The 25087-nt window shown below is 32.0% G+C and overlaps 1 protein-coding gene across 1 annotated transcript; it reads left to right on the top strand.

Annotated features, from left to right (window-relative positions):
- Nucleotides 1-13691: 13691 nt before the first annotated feature.
- On the top strand, nucleotides 13692-14457 carry LOC149904107 (uncharacterized). The gene has a single exon (XM_090107667.1). The coding sequence runs from the start codon at nucleotides 13789-13791 to the stop codon at nucleotides 14305-14307; it is 519 nt and encodes a 172-aa protein (XP_089963793.1). The 5' UTR covers nucleotides 13692-13788; the 3' UTR covers nucleotides 14308-14457.
- The last annotated feature ends 10630 nt before the right edge of the window (nucleotides 14458-25087 follow it).

Genomic DNA, 25087 nt, shown 5'->3' on the forward strand with positions numbered 1-25087 from the left:
GGTTTTAAAATTCGAATCGAGTAAAAACAATCGATATAAATCTTAAAGTGCGACACTACCTAGTACGTTAGGGAAACTACATGGTAATACTATATCTGAAGAATGGAGCTATGAAAATATAATTATTAGTATATTTTTTATTTATTGATTATTTATTTTAATATTTTCTTACTGTAATAGAGGTCACTCTGATTATTGCGACAACATTTAGGGGCCACTGAAAACCAGCGCTGTGCGTGCATTTCTGTCGTACAGTATTTAGCTGAGTTGGTCACCCTTTTTCGAGGACATCCTACCGTGCAAATTTCGTTTTATTTTTTATTTTTTTTCTCTTTATAATTTTACTTTTTTTACTGTTTTGTTTGTCATGCTTTTAAGACTTTGTTTGATTATGTCCTTGAAATAAATGTTTTTTCTTTCTTTCTTTCTTTCTAATTTGTAGATACTGAGAGAATCTTAATTTTATAATTAAAGTAGCGTGGATGATATTTTAAGGGAGATGTCATGTTTGTATGTGGCCATGTATATAGGATGAAGACGATCTAGTAATGTTTATCATTTATAACAGTTAATTATACTCGATTGAAACAGAAAAATAAACTGATATTGCTGAAATTAATCACTCCAGTAAGTAGGCGTGGGAGCAGTATTCTGTTATTAAATATTGTTTAGGGACTCATTATTTATGATAGCATCGCGGTTTTAAAGGTTTAAAAAGATGTTAAGTCACAGAATACATAATAGTAGCTAACGCTACAGAACGGACACTCTCCGCCTCCCGCCAAAATTAAACTTACCTCACCCCGCGCGATCGTGATTAAAATGGGCCACATTTTTCTGCAAGGACGATACGCAACGAAGATTGACAACATTAATCAAATTGACTTAAAGTAATTTTATTATTTTGGATTTGTGATTATCGTTTTTCGTAGAAAATGGTTAGATATTGTGCTGTTTACGGATGTATTTCATCAGAAAAACGCGAATTTTTTTTAAGCTAGTCACAAATGTGCCAACCATAAAGCGTTAACACACACATTTGCAGTCTCTACAGTGTGACTGTCAAAACGATAATTTTGTATGGAGTGTCCGGGGTGTTGTTAAGTTTAGAAACAGCTGTCACGTAGGCACAAAACTGTTCGTTTTTTTTGGAAAACCTTCCGACACTGTAATGAGATATGCCCAAAATACGGAGTGAATAATTATAAAGGCAGAGAAAATGTAAAAATTAATATTGTAATAATTTAACAAACATAAAACTTCTTGTTATAGGCCTATCAGCGGTTTTTTTTTATTCATAAAATAACTCCCTTGATCAATATTTCGATGCTTCCATTTCATATTTTGGTAAAATAATGTTCTTTGTAATAAAACTATTTGAGATGGTTATCCGTACTGTTTACTGGAATCGAATGTTAGATGAATATCTTCGTAGAAATGATTATTTTCCGAAATATATACTTACATGATACGAAACATATCTCATTAAATAAATAAGAAACGTTTTCATGGCCACTTCTCATCACATATCGAAATATCTCGAGATTCAATCACAGATAGTGGATGGGAGCCGACGGTTGTCATAAAAATTTGGTGTCCCGTCATTTACTCTCTTATCGTTTCTTCAGTGACAAAAATGTGCTCGTAAAACAGAAAGTGAAATCTGTAGAAAATCAATTCATCATTACCATCATCCAACTTTTTGTCTAATTTCAGAGATTTTATGGAATTAGTATTTTAGTATCATTGATCGAATTTAAAAATTATTGGGATTATTTTTCCGACCTAAATATCGACCAATAGAATTGCACCATTCGACGTCACGTGGTACAACCTACATGGTATTATATCTACTGATAATTTTTTGAAAATTTTCTCTGGTCGTTGACGTCAAACTGACAGGTTGAATTCAATTGTGAAATTATTGGCCGACATTTGGGACGGAAAAATAATCCCCCGAATACCACACGAGCTTCAAAATTATCTGGCATTTCCCTCAAGGTTCCCTGCAAACAAATAATGTTGTCAAGTTTTTCAGGAAAAATCACTCGCGCTTCGCGCTCGTGATTTTTTAACCTTGACTAAAAACTTGACTCCTTCATTTGTTTGCAACGAACCTATCGGAAAATACCCGATAATTTTGAAGCTCTTGTGGATGAAGTGAATGTTTGAGGTTTTATGATACGTCAAAAAGTAAAAAAATGCAGATATAGAAGGTTCCATGAGTTTTGGATAAACCAACCTTCATACTATACTTGTTCAATGCTAATATGAACCTTTAGAAAAGGTAAGCTTAAAAAGTACAATTTAATAATTGCACGGTTGTCTTGTAACTAGCCTCGAACTCTCACAAATACCGCGGGCCTTTATTAACTGAATAGGCACTTCACAGAAAATTAAACGGTTGCTAATTAATTCCAATCTCTTTCCTTTGTAATAGCTGTGTTTTACCTGAAAATAAAACACATATTAAATACTTACCTATATTTGAAGCTTACTTCATTGAGAAGGCACCTAGCTTTTTCCGCCTATTCTTCCCTCTCTTTCCGTTGTATGTATGCTATCTCTCTCGCACACCTCTCCACCAGGTGGCGGGGCGCACGATAATGTCGGGCGCTGGATGTTTTTCATTGAGTCGAAATCCACAACAGGTGGACGTTAAGTGTAAGCTTCAAATATAGGTAAGTATTTAATATGTGTTTTATTTTCAGGTAAAACACAGCTATTAAACACTTGACCGTAATTTGAAGCTTACTTCATTGAGACCTGCTTGTTACCCACCTGGTGTACAATATATGGACGCCAATGTGAATTTGAATACATAAGTAATTACTTATTTCTTTATTTGAAAGAGTAAGGTGTGCAGATAGTATACCTACCAATAAATCACACAAATTTTTATATTATATAATATATTAACAATCCCAGATGAAAAGTTAATCAAATAAGAACCAAAAAGTTAATCATAATGATTAAAAGTATTAGAACTTATGAGATTGGTTCAAGCGTACCTTAGTTAACCTTTTGGGCTTGAAAAGTTAAAGTTACTACAATTTTCACTATCTTTAGCGTAAATCTGCGAAAGCGCCAGTAACGACTTTCAATTACGCATTTAGATGTTACTTACAAAATGAAGCAACAGTTGATCCCGACGAGGCAAAAATACCTCAAACTCAAACCTTTATTTATTCAATTAGAACTCTGTAGAAGCACAATTGAATCATCTTAACATAGAATTACCACCTGTCTCAACTCACACAGTTTTAACCCAACCTGCTACAAGCGGACAAGAAGAGAACTTGGTCCTTACTTTTGGGGTCAGAAATAAATTTAAAAGGTCACCCCTTGAATAAGGCAATAAAATATCAAAACAGGTAAACGGTTTTAATTATAATACAGATTTTTAACATCCAACCAAACCGTGCGGTATCTATTAATGTTTAGAGCCAACGCCACCAATCATAATCTAAACATGGCTAGACGTACTTTCAGTACAATGCATGAATTATTTATTTAAAACTGATAGGTCATAAACTCTGTACTGGAAACAAATATACTGAACTTAAGAGACTAAAATGATATGGAGCTTATCTGTGTCCCAAAACTGCAATTACTACAGCCAAGTACGTTACTTTTAATCAATTCGGTTTTAAGATATAATTATGATTTACATCAGAACTTATATACCGAAAGCCTCGGGACTACATAACGTGACTTATCTTCTTATACTTACATAAAAATGAATCGCAAAATGTGTTGGTAAGCGCATAACTCGAGAACGGCTGAACCGATTTCGATAATTCTTTTTATATTCCTTGAAGTACGAGGATGGTTTTTATGTAGAGAAAACGTAAGTACCACGAGCGAAGCCGGGGCGGACCGCTAGTTTATAATAATAGTGTTTGTGCACAACACTAGGCAGTCAACAGCTATATGAACGTTAGATAGGAAAAGAGCCAAATTTATCCAGTCAGTAACAAAGGATTTTAACTATAGTTACTTTATTCTAATTCAACCGACTACTACTAGCTACTCCGTATGTCTTTTGGATAGACGGAGGCAAATAGGATTTTTATTCCAACTATATCATTTGATATTTTGAAAATGTACTCCACATTTTCATACCGTCAGAGTCATTTTGCAGATTATAGTGGTGCAGCACTGAACACTGTCTATTAGGTGGCTGATGCTGCTGACCGGGCCTTCAGTTCCGCTTTCCAGAATACCTTCACCCTTCTAGGTGTTACTACTACTGAAATAGCGGTACTCTATCGCGTCGTTCAGGTCTCTAACTGACTAGGATTTCTCATATTATCGTAACAACCCTTGCTCGTTCTAACGAGGATAAATTATCGCCAAGGAATTCTGCTGCAGGATAATGGCAAGAGAGATTATAAGCTTAACTATGCATTATTATGTTAAGGAATATGGTGGGTTTTGAATACTATCGTCGTCTGAAAGTATCTCCTTTCGATTAACTGCATTAAGGATGCAGATCTGATCCCATCTTTGTTCCGTAGGAATGCTACGACAGTCTAAACGTTACACTGAACAAAGAAAATTGCCCTGAATATAGTCGGTTGTTCCAACATCCGTAATATGGCTAGCCTAAGGTTAGTTATCCCTTGATTGTAACTGCTACCAATGCAGGCATTGCTCTTGTGTTGTCCACAGTTGTGCGAGTGCAAAAATGAAGAACTGAGCTCGTGGGGAGCTATGTCGAATGAATCTGTGTTAAGATTATGACAGTATAGGACAGTTAGCTGTGGATGCGAAGACAGGACATTACTTTATTCATCCGTAAACACGCGAGGCAGCCACGGACAGCGATATAGCAAGAACTAAACTAGCAAAGTTTAGTTCGCTTACCAGACTTTGTCATGTTTTAAATGCAGTATATCCTCTGAATAGCATTGCATTTATGACTATTGATAAACTTAATTCACCCGTAAACACGAGAAGCAGGCACGGATAGCGATATAGCAAGAACTAAACCAGCAAAGTTTAGTTCGCTTACCAGACTTATATTTTAAAAGCCGTATAGCCTGTACATTTCATTTATTGCCCCCCCCCCCCCTCAAAGCAAAGAAATGAGAAGTCATTTGGCAGAGCTTTCTCGTTAAGGGTAGGGGTTCCAAGTAATATCTAATAATAAGAGGCTTTTGTTTGGAAAGATTGACTTTCCGTTATTTATCCTCTATCCTATGTAACTCAACAGTCAGTATTCTCAGCATTCGTTGAGTACTTAAACGTTTTACGTTAATAGTTGTATATCACTTTATTATACAATATAATAATCCTGGTGGGATGACAAAAAACTTGTCTAACAAACGATTATCCTAATCCCTCAGCGATTTATTGTTTGAGCCCCGAAGAAAAATCTCATGGGTGCAATAATGAGGTCAAATGGGTTGAAAAACGAGTCAAATAAATTGCCTACAAGACCGGGCAACTAAAATAGGCCTATGAGAGGTCAACTATACGTAATCAATCGTCATTTGTTACATTCAATCGCTTTGCGATTAAAAAATCTCTTCCGATGTTTGTATATGAAAATTGGTCGGCTAGTGCCATTTAATTACGATACCAAACATACCGTTGACACAAGGCTTGGTGACAATCCTCGAAACCACCGCCACAAATCATCTGCGAGATGATATTTGATCCGACTCGCCTTCCTTTGTTGTGATTAGGCTTTGCATTGGTAAATACAATTTGTTCAATTCCAATTTCCATAATTGGTAAACCAATGGTGGTTTCCTGATTCCTGAAGCGTAAACTTTTAGGATACGAAGTATCAATTTCATGCGCCGGTTATTTGACGTATCTAACCTTTATTGTATTTATTAGGTCATTTACTATACTGCCCACTGTGAAGTAGATTTCAAAACCTTTTTCTACCTACCTTAGAAGAGTGAAGATCCGATACGGTCATATCCAAAACTTCTTTCGTGGGTCCTCGTTGACAAAAGCAAATATCTATGATCATTTTAATGATCAATCCTTTGTATATTTGCACCAATCGCCATTAAAGCCCCGCGAGGGCTGATATATATTTGCACCATTTCCCCGTGGGGACGGTTGTTATCAAAGCCCCGCGAAGGCTGATATATATTTGCACCATGTCTCCGTGAGGTACTGTTGTAATCAAAGCCCCGCGAGGGCTGATATATATTTGCACCATTTCTCCATGAGGGACGGTTGTAATCAAAGCCCCGCGAGGGCTGATATATATTCGCACCATCTTTTCCGTGAGGGACGATTGTAATCAAAGCCCCGCGAGGGCCGATATATATTTGCACCATTTCCCTGCGAGCGACAGCTGCGCGAGGGATGTTTGTAACTAGAAATAAGTAGGGCCTGCCAAAAAATGCTTAAGAGACACCCTGCGAGGGTGAATTTGACCTGGCTAACCCCTGCGAGGAGTAGTGGCCACATTTATGTATTCTGCTTCGAGCAAAAATACACCTTAGTGCTAATATAAAAATAGCAGTAAATAATCATTTAAATAATATAGCAATTAACAAGGTCCTTTAACTTATTTTCCAATGTTAGCGACATTTAATAAATTCATAATTCAAATCAATTCACTAAATTTTAAAATGAACTTCGATTCATATTTATTTTTGTTCATGCAATCGATGTAACATTTAGTTGCTTTATATCCGTTAACATTCCTTACGAACGCAACCATACCGTCGTAGGACGTTATATTTAATTGCACAAATAATCTCCACTCACCCGCAATTTTTTACTTTTTGTCAAGGTGTACAAGTTTATAATATTATTCTAAAACGTTAGAAGTGAATTGTAAATCCTTTGAAATAAGTGTATCTAAATCTAATTTATATTAAGATATCTCGATAATTATTATACGATAACCCTTTCAGCACAAGTTCAGTAAACCAAAGAATTTAATTGTAAAATTTTTGGTACTTACTCGTTTTAACAAAAAAGTTGCATCATTTGAACATAGGAAACGTAATTTTCAATCAAATTAGCCGTGTGTAATATGTCTATTTTCACATAAAAACGGATCAGAATAATACTCATAAAAGGACACGTATAGACTACGGATAGTTTTGAATGTGTGGAACATTCATGGTACGTATCTACTATACATGAGCGAATTCCATCATTATTCAGTTGAGCGGTAACTCCCGTACGATTTATAAAATAATATCACAACGTGTTCTGACATGTCGTGACTTCTTGGAGCTGACTCCTCTCGTTCGATAATTTTTAGTAATAAACTATGATAGGAATTCCGAACCGTTCCTAGCGATAACGACAATGTAATAAAGTCGTAGCAATGGATTGTATGCCTGTAAAGCTTTGAGTTGGCTCATATCCATACTAAGTATTAATTGTAATTTTTCCACGAAAAATTCACTTGTACCCTTGTAATAAAAACACATTATTAAAAATGAAATAAAATATTAAAAATATCTATATACAAGAGAGGGTATTTGATATATCTAGTAATATCAAATAATCACAAAAGTAATATTAACGATTCGAGTAAAGCCGAACGGTAACACCGTTAAAATAGCTTTACTCACAGTATTAAAAATTCAAATATTAATTAGTACATATTGCATAATGAAATATTTCAAAAGAAAAGTTACTATTTCAAGTAAAATGTAACGGTTGTATCGTTAATTTTAAATATCTTTATTCATGCTATTAAGTATTTAAGCATATTGAAAAATAAACTATTGCTGAAGGATTCATTAAAAACCTCAGCATTGTAAATAAAGTCCAACGATTATACCGTTGACTTTAAAGATTTTTACTCATTTTTAAGTAAAATATTATTAGAATAGATGTAAAAATAACTCACTGTACCGATCCGACGGGATACACTTTTTAACACTTTTAGCACTTGCTTTAAGCAATACTTAATACTTAATAGCACCAAGGTTGTAGTCTTGTAGACAACCTTCTCGCGGCGGAAGCTAGACGCCAATGAAAAACATCCAGCGCCCGACATTATCGTGCGCCCCGCCACCTGGTGGAGAGGTGTGCGAGAGAGATAGCATACATACAACGGAAAGAGAGGGAAGAATAGGCGGAAAAAGCTAGGTGCCTTCTCAATGAAGTAAGCTTCAAATTACGGTCAAGTGTTTAATGTCTCTTAATCTTCATTCATAGAGTCGATTAACCAAACTTAATTAAATTGATGCGTTTACCTAAAGCAAGACTAAGACGTCGTTGAGTGGATAAGTTTGTAACAGTAAGTTTATTAAGAAACTATTACCTTCCAACTGACTAAAATTAACGGGAAGATTAGTTAAGGAACTTTCACTTTGTGTGCAAAGCAAAAATATGTATTACGTAGCTAGGCTCGAACAGTGAGTGAGTGAGTTATCGAACAACAATTAAAAATTAACGATCGCTCATCAATTGACATTGATACTTGTTACTCTACAATATTTTTTTAAATTAAAATTTTGTATTAGTTGTCCTTAGAAAGATGCTCTAAGACTCATACAGTGAAAATAATTCCTAATGGATTGGACTTTCTTCAAGAAAAATTAATTAGCTGGTAATAAAATGTAATCTCTCTATTTTCTTGCTATGATTGTCACCGTGCATACAAAAGATTTAATCCGTATCCTTTGAGAATACAGTAATTGGAAGGGATTTAATTTCGCGTTAACAATGAACGCACTGCGGGGCTTCATTAGATCGTTTTATATTTCCTTCTTAGATTTAAGATAAGATATATAACATCGTATTAATTGTCAGTAAACAGGCTTTTAAATTTTTGATGTTAATATAAATATCGAATGATATATTATTATTTAAGATTGATTAAATAAATAACAATTTCAGTCAAATATTAGTCGAGGAAATGATCCTCTTAAAAAGAAATACTTAATTCGATTGATAGAATTATATGATACGATATCAGTTAAAATATCATATTATGAAATGATCAGAATATTATTATTCATAACTCGAGCAGAATATACCTACTTTTAACAATGGCTTATTAGGACTTAGCAATTGTTAAAATTTGTATAGAAAAGTTTCTTGAATAACATTATTTTACGTGCCTATTGTTTATTGTGTGTGATATAACTTTAAAAGAACCAATTTCAGGCATCTGTTCACAAATTATCTATACACAAATTTACAGGATTTGGCCATAAGCTTCGATAAAAAAAATAGAAATATATAGATAAAATAGAGTTATCAATTAACAAATCATTCTTTCCATTCATATATCTTGTTACAAGACGCGAACTGTTTTGAGTTAGCTCAAAAATAATTTAATGCCGGCCGCGGCATCGTGAAACGTTTCAAATAAATAACTGAAAACTTTTTCAATTTCACCCCGACATCCGCAAATTGTGTTTTTCGTTTGAGTAAATCAGAAAATGAATAACAAATTTTAGCTTCTATAATCAAGAGGAAGGGAATTAATTACGCTTTCTTAACCCACTTGAGGCTTCGTCGGCTTATTTGAATACCGATCTCTTTTATAATTAGCAGATCTTATCAAAAAGTTGATTGTTCGAATTTTTCTTGAAACTTCAGTTGGTTACAAACGTTCTTTGACGTTCATGCGTAAATAAAGTAATTCAAGTCAAGCAAAACCGGGTTAATTTATTATAATAATAAACTGGCGGTCCGCCCCGACTTCGCCCGTGGAACATGTTTACGTTTTCTCTCCCTATGAACAATCCTCGTACTTCAAGGAATATTATAAAAAAACAATTAAAGAAATCGGTTCAGCCATTCTCGAGCTATGCGCTTACCAACACATTTTGCTGTTCATTTCTATATTATAGATGATACATTAATTACACGACATAGATATATAAAGAAAACAATTGAGTTAATTAATTGGATTGGAGAGGTCGCTACGCTTGGACAAAAAGGTCTAATTAATTTTTGCTTCATCCATTAAATGATCAAAGTGTATATGTAATGGAATAAACATTTAGTTAATCATACTGTTAAGATCATGCAATATAATATTAATGGCAATTTAGTATCTCATAAAAAGAACATAACGATTTTATACCAGTATTATTTGTCATATAACATTTTGTACCGGGACGAAATCAAACAATAATCAGAAATGACAAAACAATATGGAGATAATCGGACCCACAGGAGGAGGCTGTGTCCAGTTTTGAATATTCATCAGCAATAAATTCAATTTTCATCGACAATTTTCATTCGGTTTTGATTTTGGTTCATTTGCTAGCTTTCACATGATTTATCTCAAATTCGTATTTGTACAGAGAGACGAGGAATTTAGTCTTGTCAACATTTAGGCTATTTATACTTGCTTTATTAATGGCGTCAGTTACTAATTTTTAAATTTAATATTTGCTGACAAAATAATATTTTTTGAAATAGGTAAAGAAACAAAATGAATAAATAAAGATGTACATAAGTGTATAAAAATCGGTCACAAACGTATTTTGTGCCATTCCCTATTTTTATCGTTCCAAGGATTTATGAAAAGGAAACGGTTATAAGTAAATCATGGCGGTCTTTTGGCGCGTTTTTCCCTATAGGGCAAGGAAAGATAATTTTTTGTTTACTCCGTTGAACTATAAAGGGAGGAAAATGTCAGATATTTGTATTCTATTTCCGTGTAATTTAGAATTGATAAAAGTATTATATTATAATAATGTTGAAATAAATACCTACATATTTTTCATCATTTCGTCGAATACATAATTATTAATACAATTATTTAAATTATGGTTACTTTGAAAATTTGAAAGACGCGCAAGGACACGCGTTTGGAGTAAATTTCTTTTTTTAGTACATGAACAATTAAAAAGTATTACCTATCAACTAAGATTTTATCCTTAATAATTATTTTAAAAGTATTTACATGGAATTTATAAATATTTTACGAAAGCTATAAGTCTAAACTGTCTTTCACTTACGCTCACGACGCGGACGCCTAGACCAATTAGATCATTCGCGACTTGGCGCTAAAATGAAGAATGCGAATTATAATCCTGCACTTTATTTTAAAAATTGTAGTTTTTATTGAAATAAATTAAAATTAAATGTAATAGTAGTTAAAAGTAGATTTTAAAAGTCAACTAAAAGAAGGCTAATTAGCAATAACTTATTGTATTTTCCTAAAAGATAAAAGTGTGTATATTATAAAATTCCGTTTTAAATTCACCTATATCAAATGTGGCAAACCACATATGATATAGGTGAAATTAAAAAAAAGATAAGTATTGTATTTTAACGTCCTTAATGTGCGTTATTTGTTTTTAGTTACATTCAATAATTCAGTACAATATTCAAAATTTGAAATGTAAAAATACATATTTTACCAGATATGTATTAGATTTCATTCAAATAAAAGGTACGTTCCATAACGTTATCAATTTTCCGTACAATTTATTAAAGCATCCAGCGAATGACTACACTATAGCAGCAATTTCAACATAAAATAATTTCGCATATCAATCATTTCATAGAACCTTCTCAAAGAGCTTTCGAGTTCGTTAAAATACCTATTTCATAATGAAACTGGGATTGGAAATGCTAGACGAGTTACTGTTTAATAACTGTAATATAATATCAATAATTTTAAACATTCAAAATAAGTTTTATGCACGCTCTTTCGCCCTTACAATGTTCATGAAATACGAAGATAATTAATGTGGTAATTTATAAAATAAATAGGTAATTTTTACCCGACGTGCTCTGCTCCTGTTAGTCTTAGCGTAATGATACATTATAAGAGCGTATATTCTTCCTAGATACGAACTATCTAACTCTGAAAGAATTTTTCAAATCGGACCAGTAGTCCCAGAGATTAGCGCGTTTTACCAAATAAACAAAGTAACTCTTCAACTTCATAATATTTGTGTAGAAGTCTCTTACAAAATTGAGTCCATTTTTTTGTTACGCCAATATTTTTTATATTTCTTCTACAAATTTATTAAAGCAAAGCAGGGAAAAGTCCCCGCTTCGTTACAAGGACGTCATTTAGAGTTTCATTCGTGTTAGATGTACCTTCAGTGAAAGTTAGATGTAAAAACCACTTCTTTAACAGCCAACAAAACTAAGTTGTGTGACAAATGTTCCCTGTAAGTTTAAACGATGCGGGACTCCGTTTGAGCTTCGCAAAGCCGGATTTGAGAACCGCTCCAAATTAGCTTTTTACAAATTATGACGTCATCCTAATACCTATTTAATTCACATCGTCTTCGACATCAAAGAAAAGCTTAAAAAGGTTTTTACGGTTTCGAGCAAAAATAACTTGTTTCCAATCAGATTTGGTCAGAGAGGATTTGTTGGACAAAAATTCCCTTTATTCCATTTGTGTAATTCCAGTATTAGGGTTTTGTTAAACATTTTAAAGAACGCAATGTTACGCAGCTTTAGTGATAAAATACATGAGCGTGCTTGTTGTTTTTCCTTTTTTAATTTTTTTTATAAAAAAAAACAAAACAAATACTATAAATATTATTATCTAGTATGTCTTTTCCTCTTAAGGGACTGAAGCATTTTACGTCTATTTAACTCGTTAAGAATTCGTTAATTAACGTGCAAGTGGCAATAAATATTTTGTGTTGATTCAGATAAAATATATATTTTTTAATTTTCACGAAGAACGAACGAACTTTGAACGGATGGAAGAACGTAATATTTGGCATTTTTTATTATTAAATATCAAAATTACGCTCATATTTTATTAACACAAAACCTTTCATGGGAAAACAAAACAAAAATAGTAACTTTTTATAACAGTTCCAGATTTTTCTCAGAATCTCCAAAAATATACTTACAAGATATTTGTTTTACATATTTATTTAATAACCTTCATAAAAAATAACGGGAACGGTCCTTAAAAATAAGCAGTTCAATTATATCTACATACACGTAAATATACATTATAAAACATTATAACGAGTATAACGTATAAGAAATCATATAAATAGGATAAGGAAAATGGTATTACGCGGTTTTGTACTGCAAAAATGAATTTGCGGTTTACATTTGTAGCAAGATAAAAAGTTTGGGAAATTTGCCACTTTTTCTTCATAGAATGTAGTTACTAAATAGAACTTTTGTATTCGCGTTAGAAATAATTATTGTTGTGATAAAAGTTTCGTAATTTTAATTTAAAAAATAGAAATTGTCAAGCTATGGGTTACTTATTTACAAAGACCTTTGACAAAGTGAATGCGAAATGTATTAAATTATATTATGTATTGTCCAATGTAATAAATATTCCGTAAAAGAGGTCACTTCGCTTTGCCTTACGCAAAAGGCACATTTACCCTGTAATTTAGTTTGAATATAGGTTTTTTTCTTTGACACAAAGAACTGCCACGTAATTGTTGTGGCGGTTACAATGTGTTATTATCGTTTTTACGAAGTTTATTATTATGAAAATTCATTTTACATTTTACTCAGTTCAAATTATATTTTCTAGCTGATCTGTACAGACAGCTCTATTTTTCATTTAAATGTAGGTATGTGTATTTTTTAATACCTAATTCTTTTATTATGAGAAAAAAATTACATAACGAAAAAGGAATAAAATATATTTTAATTTCTAAATAAAAAGAAGAAACGCACAAGGATATTTGAAAGCATCTGCAGTTCTACGAAATATCTTCCAGCTGCAAAACAGATACAGAGACTGGGCGCTGAACTACGGGCTACGGCAGTTCGTAGTCGATTAACGTAGCAAGCGGACGTACGTAGCGATCCGTAGAACCGGCTACGCCACCGCGTTATGTTCGATCGTGCACTATACGCAAAAAGTAAACAAAAAGTGATATGAGTTGTGCGTCCCCAAGCGCAGTGTTGCGATTGACTTTATTAATATTGACATTCATTGTATCGTGCGCTTTCATCGCCAGTGTCGTGTGGTTATTACGGACTAACAGTTCAAGCGGTCAATATGAGAATTATTACTTGTCGAGAATTAATATAAGCGTGCGAGCGGAGGGCGATAATATTTCCGCGCCACCGCCTCCAGACCATTATAAAGATCTGATTAAAGTAGAGATAGCGATGAGACGCGTCGAGGAGAACAGTAGGAGGTTGAAGGAATACACTAAGTCATTGTTGTGGGATAATAAAGACAAGTCACTGTGGTGTGTTTTGTTCAAAGACAGTGATAAAGCCGCGGATAAACCAACGTCTCCAGAGCGGAATAGGCATTCTGTTGATGAAGATTACATCCGGATTCTGAGGGAACAAAAAATGAGGGAAACCGTTATTCATCTGAGACACCACGGATTTCATCATCGACGACGTCCCGATATGATGCCGAACATACCATATAGTAAATAAAATCAAAGCTGTATATAATCAATAATGTTTAACTGTACATGTATTTAGGGATAATGTAAAGTATATCGTGTAAATATATTTTTATATAAGTGTATATAGAGCACAGTTTACGAAGCACTATTTGTTGACTACAGACAATACTTGAATAAATCATCAGAAATTTATTCGGTGCTTTTATTTAAATTCATTATCATAGAATATAATAAGGTGTAGGATACCTTCAGAACCTTCTAAATTATAGTGTCGTGTGTAATAATTGTAGCTTGTGACTGTTAAAATTTTATTCTGACACTCTACTAATTAAAACTTGTTACCTTAATTATTACATAATAAAGTTTCTGGAAGATAATTATAAAGTACACTAAATTTATAACTAAATGTAACAAATATAGGTACATGAGCTTATAATGGATTGTCAAAAACTGAAAATGTTTTGAGTGTTTTTTATTACATCAAAAATGTATAGTTTCTTTGTGTTAAATCAGAGACACTATAATTCTAAAAAGTAAAAAATTACGTTATACACAATTACATCGGAAATTAGTGATTGTTCTCAGTACTAATTGCATTCTATCAAAAGATACATGCCTTAAGGTTGGTCTCATAATTAAGATATCATGTTGTTTGTCAAGCGTAAAATAAAACAATTTGCACTTATTCTAATTTCAGTAGAATCAAATGCATGTTAAGAACAAAGAGAGATTCAAGCGACATTTATCTTATGTTGAGATATTTGTCTGTTTCTGCAGTGATAAGCCAACTAGATATTTATTGGCTGTCGTCGTCGAATGGGGGGTGACAGAGGTCAGCCTGAAACTGAAGCGATAAGGACAATATTTGAGCATTTTGAGGATAAAATCTTTTGCATGCGAATGGTGATAGTTTAAAGGAAGATATGTTCTTGACATCTAATTGGTAGTGATAATCTTTCCTTTAACCTTTTAGTTATATAATTATATTTTGGGAAATTGTGTGAGACTTTTTATTTCCAGGAATTTTTATTCACATATATCTTTAAGAAGTAAATAGCGAATAGTGCACCTTAAACTATAGGTAACTATCCTTTTGTCTTTATGTTGTAATAACCTCTCCCTACATTTAGATACTTAATGTCAAGTACTCAAGTATCACATTTCATTTCTTTGAATAATACATAATTTCTTCAATATTTTCGGTAAAACTAAGTTTAATGAAATACATAATTGTGAACCAATTTATTACATAATGAATGTCCAGTTGAAAATTCAAATATATTTATTTATTATTTATTTATTTTATTATCATTGTATACACTAATTGATGTTATTTCAATTTATTCGTAATGAGCTTATACCATATTATGTCCAAAAACATGATTGTATTACATAATCTTCTTATATATAAAAATGAATCGCAAAATGTGTTGGTAAGCGCATAACTCGAGAACGGCTGAACCGATTTCGATAATTCTTTTTTTATTATATTCCTTGAAGTACGAGGTTGGTTCTTATGTAGAGAAAACGTAATTATGTACCACGGGCGAAGCCGGGGCGGACCGCTAGTAAATAATAAATATATCTTTATTTGCTCAAATGTGGTTTACAATTAGTTATTACATTATAAGGAAAGTACAGCACATTCGCCAGCACTGGCATGCAAACATAGTTTTACAGCTCCGCATAATCAGAAAAAAAATTATATAAACATTAATTATTATAGTTTAGTTCAAGTATCTATTAATACATGTCAATGTTTACATTTATCATCCAAAAAGTCCCTTAAATGTATTACAAAAATTTTTGCTTGATAGCCACATATAAAGTTTTGTCTTAAATTGTTTTGCGTCCAATTTCTTTAAATCGTCTGGAATATTATTATATATTTTAACACACATAGCATGGCAGTTTTTTGAGTACAAAGATGTTCTAGGCTTATGGTCAAGTATCAGTCTGTTGGGCTGACGCATATTACCGTACATTTCTTGAGCCGTGGTAAATAATTTTTGATTATTTTTAACAAATTTGCAAATTTCAAATATGTAAAAAAAAATTCATATAAAACACCCTTCTTCTAATTCTTTAATAGTCTTTACATCAAGTATCATCATCATCAATGACTTCAAATTCACTATGTAAGTATAATTATCAGCTATCAAGTATATAAGAAAGTCTTCGGACTAAAATTGAAATGAAATACATCATTAGGATGCCTTCTTGACAGTGGATGTATTCATGCTCAAACTACATAAGATATGGTTATTAGAAACGATTTAAATAATATATTAATATTAGGTATATTATTTAATTCAAAAGCAACTTTATATTTTAACCGTGGCAATTCTAAATTATTTACTATACTATTTACCATATCGTGTAATCGTGTATAATAAGTATGCAAATTTATCACAATGTAAACTTTTTATTACCGTTGTTAATCATAATGTCGTTAAGGTACCCCTCGTCTAGACAGCTAACAAATTCCTGACACATACATAACGAGTCAATTAGGTGACGAGACATGAGCACACAGAATATATGATTGAGGTCTCTGTTGACGGATTCATATTGATTGCTCTTAATTCGCTTTAAAGGTATCAAAAAGCGAATTAGGAACAATTTTCCACAACACAGACAACAGTTAATGAGTCAAGTTTCAAGATATGCAAAGTCTTCATTGGTTTGCAGCTACATCTGTGGGATGAAAATATTTAAATAGTTAACTTCCAGACGAAATGTCTTTTATGTTTATTTGAACATCTTTAAGCTGGATTAGTGTTGTCATATACAACAGAAATTATAATTATGTATTTAGAACCACCAATTGAAAGTGTTTTAAATACAACTAGAATAGGCTCTTTTATTGTTGTAAAGGCGAAAAAATAAGAAGTTTCAAAATGGGTTTATACAATATAAATACGTTCGTTTATATTACACAGTCGAACAGTCGAAATGCTAACATTTCAAATACAACCGAATTCAGCCGTCTATCGTACTGAAAACCAAATGCTCATCGCGTCAGCTTATGCTAACTATTAGCGTCAAGCTCTTGCAACCAAAACACGCGCGTCAAACACTGAGAATATTAAATGGCTTATAAAAGGTTTATTTAAGTTCAATGTTTTAATTCCTTACATTGTTTTAATTCCTTACATTGTTTTAATTCCTTACATTGTTTTAAATTGTTATTTTTTTAAAGAATCAGCTTCAAAACTAATAATAATTGTAAGTTTTGAAGCTGATTCTTTAAAAAAAATTTCCACTTAAAATATACTTAAATTTTATACAATTCGAAATAAATGATCAAAGGGAAAGTTATTCCCTTTGATCATTTATTTTCTTTAACAACCAAAAAATATTTAAGAAAAAATAAATATCACAATGTATCTATCTAACTCGTATTACCTATAAATGATTTAGTTTCAAGCAAATTTGATTAAGCATTTAATAAATTGTTTAAATAAATGGGAATAAATAACTTGAAGACGTGAAAAAGGTTCTTCAAAAAGACAGTGCTTGACAACCTTTTAATTACCAATCGTAAAATGTTGTATTCATTATTTAACAGTTCCTAGTACGAGAACGTGATCTAATCGTATCCAAGGCAATAAGCTCATTTGTACTTCCATCACGTACTGTGTATTGCGTCGCAGTATGTTATATTACTGAGCTGTCGCCATGTCGCCTAAAAGTAGTTTTTAATACGTCTCCACTCTCCAATATATGAAAGAATTTTTCAATGACTACTGCATAGTCGGTATGGAGTTCGAAATATGTTTGTGTAAATAATTGAAACACTTCGTGACGATCTTTGGCAGTTAATACAGCCATACAGGATGGTTACCGTTTAGAACTTACGGACGTTACATTTTAAAAGAAATATTGATTCCTAAATCTGTTCCTATAACACTTTTCGAAATACTAATACAATTTAATATGTGTGGGTGTCATGTTACGAACTGTTATAAAATAGAAAATCTCATGGGACAACTCTGGTCGGGTTGCTTCTGTAAAACTACGCTTTTATTCTATAAATACCAAAGCACTACGGTCGGGTCTGCTATACAAAGATTCATAGATAGTAACACAATTATACAGCTGCTCCGAGTGGGTTCCACTATAAAATTTTACGTTCGATAATTTAATTAATATTCCAGCTAATGCGATTGACGTTTCAAGTGCTTTGGCGTTTGAATGATGGATGGTTCGTTAATATAAAGTAAATGAACCTCTTTTAAAAAGCGAGGGCGGGAGCCGAGAAATGTCTCGGCGTGACTGGGCGCTGGTGTCAGGAAGTGTGCGGGGTCTAATTATGCTTTTATTATAATTTATGGCACGTAACTTGAAAGCCTCTTAAGTGGAGTTAACTGTAAGGAATACTTATTATGATTTTACTAAATGTAGGCTGTTTTCAGGTGAGTTGAATTGCTGTGACTGAAATTTTGTTACCTTAAAGTTTGAAGATTACTTTATCTAGATTCATTATTAGTTTATTCGCTTTTTATTCAATGGTATTTAATATAATTAGTAAATTTATGAAAATTTTCAGAATACTAACTACATAGACTATTATTATTTTTTTTTTATAAAACACGAAGATAGCAATATAGAAAGTTGACGCGCGACGTACGAATTTTATCATTAAGAAGTGCATTCTATTAAATTTATCGTAGGCAACTTTCAGTATCTGTTTAAATAAAGCAAGCTATGGCTTCTTCACTTCTACATCATATTTATTTGAACTATAACTTCTACGAATGTTTCTATCGCCTCCAAACAAACATTACATAAATCGTATTAACAATTAACGTTCATTAAACCCCAAACTAGCATTATTTATTCCAACTCCAATGATCATACGTCGTTTAGTTGGACCGTTGCTTGTTATTTAGTGTAAATGGTATGTAGTTATTGTGTGTTTGCAGGTGCGCCTCAAATTGCCAGATCCCGCCTTCCTGTCCCAAATACGACTGTCAGACCCTTGTCACGTTCTAATTATACATTACCACTTTCATTTGCTGCCTTCGAATGCTCTGCAGAATACTTCTGGACGTTTGCAGCGTTTTTTTGATTGACGTTACGATTAAGGGATGGTTTTGATTTACCTGGTTGGAGTGGGATGTTTTTGTTCTTTGTTTGATAACTTCTTGTCTATTTGAAGATGTGTTTTGGGTACTTAACAGGTAAATAATATAAATGTAGGTAAATAAAGATAATAATATGTAATAATTTACAAAACGCCAGCTCTGTTTCTGTGTGTTAAAATTGAATGAGGCTTAATGGCAGTTTGAAAAATTGTGATGGTGCTTTTGATTGGTTTGATTCTTAGTTGTTTATTGCATTTGAAAACAAACACAGACATCTATGTATGTATGTAGACATTATTAATTAAGTAAGTTATATTTCAAAAATTCAAATTATATGAAATTCAGATTCTCTCTCATTGAAACAACTTATATATTATGGCAACTACGGAATTATACGATGGAACTCAGAAATTCAAATCAAAGGGAAATATTTAATAAATTGCAATTGCTTGCTTGAGCTTTGAATCCACAGCGCTACATGCTAATACTGTATGTTATGTGTTTCATATGAAAATTAATTTCTCGAGTTGCATGCTAAATTGTAGCATATAGTAAACTAGTCTAGAAAGCTTAGAGAAATGTTGTTGGTATGTTTATGACACTGTAGTTAGTGTGATAAAAATATACATATTTGTTTAATGGGCCCCTTTTCACAATGGGCAGCGTTAGGGCGAGTAGAGGCAATCGCGAAAGTGTAGAGGGCCTAAATGTCTATGATCAGCGGTCATTGTAATTTTTTTCATATTCGTCGTTGTGGAGGCAAACAACGACGATTATTTGTTGGCCCAACGCTGTCCATTGTGTAGAGAGCCGATGTCAAAAATATCCATATTTATTTTACAGCAGAAATACACGTGCTAGCAATTGACACAAATATTGGTCTCTGACACCCACAGCAATTTGGAAATATCTTTCTCTACCGTTTTATTTATTTTTCCATGTATTTTAATGATACACGACAGCAATGAATGCCCATAAAATAGAGGTATATTTTTACGGTTGATAAATATTTTTATAGACGTAGAGTATATGGAAATCATGTGATTAGATGTATATTAAAAATATATTTAATGTTCAGTAAATGGATTTCTTAATAAAAAATGTATTTTACACTTTCAGGTCAAGAACAACAATTTGCTTTATGAAATGCTATATTTCTAGATAGGGAGTAATCCTTTCTCTTAGTACAGTATGTGGCACAAAATCTATGGAGTAAGGTACCATGTAAGTATGTATGCGTTTAATAAAACTAACTAGACTTTTTATTTATGATACGTCACGTTCTTGTTGAATTAATTTTTGCAAATTATACGGAGATAACAATTACGTAACATGCATTGAATTAAATAGAGGTGGAGCTACGTAATAAGCGCTAACATACGTGTTTTTGTAAGAATATTAATTGTTGCTTTAATTTTTTTTTTGTTGTTGTTTTTTTTTAAGTATTTTAAAAGGTCCAACTAGTATCTACATTTTTACTTTGTCTCTGGATTGGTCTCTGGTATAGACTAAATATGAAGTTAGATCCAAATTTCTGAACCTGATGGCTTTGATTTCAATCCTATTTGTGAACTTCACCATGTGTTTTTAATACTACCAAACTAAAGCAGAGCAATCGCTTATAATGTTAACAACATAACATACTCCTAGTTGTTTATATTACTAGAAACATATTTAACTACAGAATAAAATAAAAAATTCTTAAGTGTTTTACAAATTGCTTCAATTCGGTTTCAATTACAAAACTCGTCAATATTAATTTCTAAATCTTAAGAACAATGCTATTACTCCGTTAGAACAACACGAAAGATTAATATTTTCGCCATTGTTATAAGTTTGGGAATGAACAACTTATGTTTTAATTGAATTCATCGACTAATTGTTTGATTTTAGCCATGCCATCGTTAAAATATAATGATTTGGCATTTTCTACCTATATATAAATAACATGTCTTAATTTTCACTTTTCCACTTATATTGAGAGTTAATTTCTACATATTATTATTAGTAAAAAAGAAGCAAGTGACAATCGGATGAGTATTTTTTATACTTATCTACTATAATTATACAATTCACTATATCGTCATTACATCTAATATAAATAAGAGCACTAATAAAACTTTAACGTATTTTAATTATCCCATACAATATCAATCACTAAACAGGGGTGACTTTAATAAATAGCATCCGTGAACAAAGCAGGGAGCATGTTGTTCCATTGTATTTTCCAATTTACCGAGCCATTTTTCGTCTCCCAAACACCCTACCTGCGGCTAATAATTTAGTGCAGTGTAACTATCTAAGGGGTGTTGCAAGTAATAGCTCCAATCTGAACTCTCTCCGAATTTCCCTAGAGGCTGTCAACTTTAACACTGCTTTGGAAATTGGGGCCAGTATAAGAGAAATATTTCATAATTAAGTTTTTATAAGCTTTTCGCGTCGAAATTTAATTTGAACTATACTTTGGCGATCGTCCAACCTATGCAGATTTCGCTTACGAGACGTGAGGGGTCAAGCTTTAGCTACTTACCGTAGAATGGAAAAAAGTAGTTTAAAATTTGTGTCATTTTTCATACAAATATGCAATGAAATGTAAATGCATTTATCAGTATTCTTATAAATTATTTTGTTGAATAGTAGCCAGCTATAATTTTAAATTATCAAATTATTTAGCATTAAATCATACACTTGGCGACCAGGCAAAAGAGCCCTGGGTTATATCGAGCTTCCACTGCTAAAAAAGTACTTGACTATCGACTTACTTCAACTGTACATTTAGCAGCTTACAAAATTTATGCCACCGTTTCAGAAAAGCAGAAGATCACAAAAAATATATCCAATAACAATATATTTTCCATTTGACAAATTTTATTGCATTTTTAGTTTAAGTGCAGCGACACGGTTTAAAACAATAAAAAGTCAACTTTAACAGCACTCGATATACCTATTCAAAGAATTGAAAAATATTGTGATTCAAAAACACGTACATCAATTTAAATAAAATAAATGAATATTTGGTAAAGCATTTTCTGTATTTTGGATTGCATTGTTCAACTAGATATTGTTTTCGAGTTTGAATTCACAATTTAACTCTAGTTGCTTAAATATAGCCCAAACTGTTCTTTAAAGATTTTCTCGGAACCATTTTATTTGGAAAGTTCTAGAACGTAATACGTTTTATATAGTGTACCTACTTTGGATTTATAATTTACAATTTAGTAATATACTCGACACTCGTAACTTCTATAAAGACCCTGCCTATTTCATTATTTATCGTCATTTATATTTTCTTATCTCTACTAATAAAAGAAATGGACAAATTAATAGAATGCATTATATATTCAAAGCATTTTGTTTCCGTTTGAAATTGAAGCTTCATTCTCTCGGGATAGTGATATTGTACACATTACACAATATTATTTATCCTGTCATTACCATGTCATTACCTTTTTTTTCATTTCATTTTCTTCGTTGATTAATAGCGTTCAGTACAGATTCATTTCAATAATTAATATAGTTCAGGTAAATATTTTATTGGTATAGAAAAATATAAGTTTCGTGATGTCAGGCGATTAAGGCTATAAAATATCCCCCTACCGCTAAATACGGAAAGGCAATAAACCTGTAATTAATATGGCATAGACAAGTCTATTTCTCCTTTCTATGTTGACAGCTCCTTTGACTAGTTTATTATGCAAGGGACATCATTATGTTTCATTGTGTTTTTCCCCATGACAATCCATTTTACCTTTCAATCAATAGTTGCTGGCTAGCCTTTAATTTGCAAAGCTTCGTCGAGTATTCCTTAGCATTATTACAAGCAAAAATAAATTGTACATTTTTATTCTTCATTTGAATTCAATGTGGCAAATTGAATCTATAAGAATAGAACAAAGGTTCACAGTGGTTGAACTTAAGTTCTGATGTTTTCGCTTATAATAAAGAATTCATAGATTTTTAAGAAATATTATGTATTTTATAATAGCGTATATATAAACCATAATATTTGATCTTTCATTGTTATTTCAAATTATTTTCTATTCATTAACTTTCCAGATTTCAACAGAAACAGACTAAAATATTCGTTATTAATCTACATACAAATCCTAGGTAATACTTACTTTTCTTTTTCTAGACTTAAATAGTTCTAAATTCTTATCGGTAAATTATAAAAGTGAACAGCTTCAGAATAAATAATAGCTTGGTCTTTCATCGAAGATAAATGATTTTGTAATTTCTCTAAGGGCGTTAAGTCGATGAAGCCATTTTTCCTTAGTGCACTGCTAGAAAATGACGTGAAGATTGATGTTAGAAGTAGCTCTATGAAATGGCGTTCTCAACTTTATATAACATATCAATAACTATGTATTTTATAAGCTGAATATATTTTCAATTTAAACATAATTACGTCCCATATTTATTCTTTGTGTGTTGTTATGCATTAATTGGAAATTCCCCTTTGATGTGTTTTATAAATTGATTTTTGTATTTTGCTAAAAGTAATTGAAATTAACGTTGCGTCGAGTGCGTGTCGTCGAGGTTCGATAAAATCTGATTAATAAATATTTTGGCTGTAGCCTGTAGGCTTTTAGCTTTTATAGAAATAAGTACTAAAATAATTAAGATCGTTAACTAGAATTATTACTTTGCGGACGTCAACATGAAATACATTTTCAAGGCTGGAAATATTAATTTTGACGACTTTTTTCTCGTCTGAATCGAATTTCATTATGTGCTTTTGCGTGTTTTACGGTCAAACTACCTTCGAATAACCCAAAAATAATGAAATCAATTGAAATTGAATAATTTGATATGTTTTAATTTCAAACATACCTTATAAAACAAAATAATAATATTTTTAAGTTGTGATTGTGAAAATTGCACACAAATTGTTGTGTGAACGAAATCAGGTCAAAGAAAAATTTCAACAAAAAATTTAATTTAAATTTTACGAGCCTATAAAATAATCAAAGAGTTTGTTCATTACTCCCAAATCTAATTAAGTTTTGCGTAATGTAGCTTTGTTGTTTCCTTGGATGGACGCTACACAAATTCAATTTCCTAGCACCTAATAAAAATACGGTGAAGAGTTTAATTAAACGCCTTATTTAAATTAACGGGGTAACACAACACCTATTAAAATTCGCCCCCATTTTGACGCAACCCTATTTACTTGAAATTGTATAATAAATATCTTTAAAAGCTTTCTCAAGTTGGTATTTGTACCGATTTGCGAATAACAGCGAAATGCAATTTTGTGTCCATGGCATGAAATTGATAATTACAACGATATTGTTCCTGTGGGCTTTATTTTTGTCTAAGGGTTGTCAATCGTAGAGAATCTGCTTGAATACATTTTTAAGCTCGTAGTTTTAAAATTCTATGTTTTTGCACTATACGTACAAAAGTGGATAAACCGAACATAAAATAATGATTTCATCTATGCGCAATGTTGTATTATTCCGCCTTAGTTTTTTTATCGTAGTTAGGCAGACATATGACCCCAGTCCCACATGATTGAAAGTGGTGACGAGGTCTAAGGTGGTAAGTCACGTCTACCTAGATATCTATTTCTTCGTATTGCTCTGGTGTAATTAGTAAAGTCAACCAATTAATTCAAATATTATCCTTCAATAGATTTTCAAAAAGCAATGCACTTCCAAACAGAATGCACAGACGTAGACTCATAAGAATAAAGAATATTTAGGTTAGATATTA

This window comes from Colias eurytheme, chromosome 12, assembly GCF_061535395.1.
Source record: "Colias eurytheme isolate Ceu_HAF_F1 chromosome 12, ilColEury1 Martin Lab GWU primary, whole genome shotgun sequence".
NCBI classification, from domain to species: Eukaryota; Metazoa; Arthropoda; class Insecta; order Lepidoptera; family Pieridae; genus Colias; species Colias eurytheme.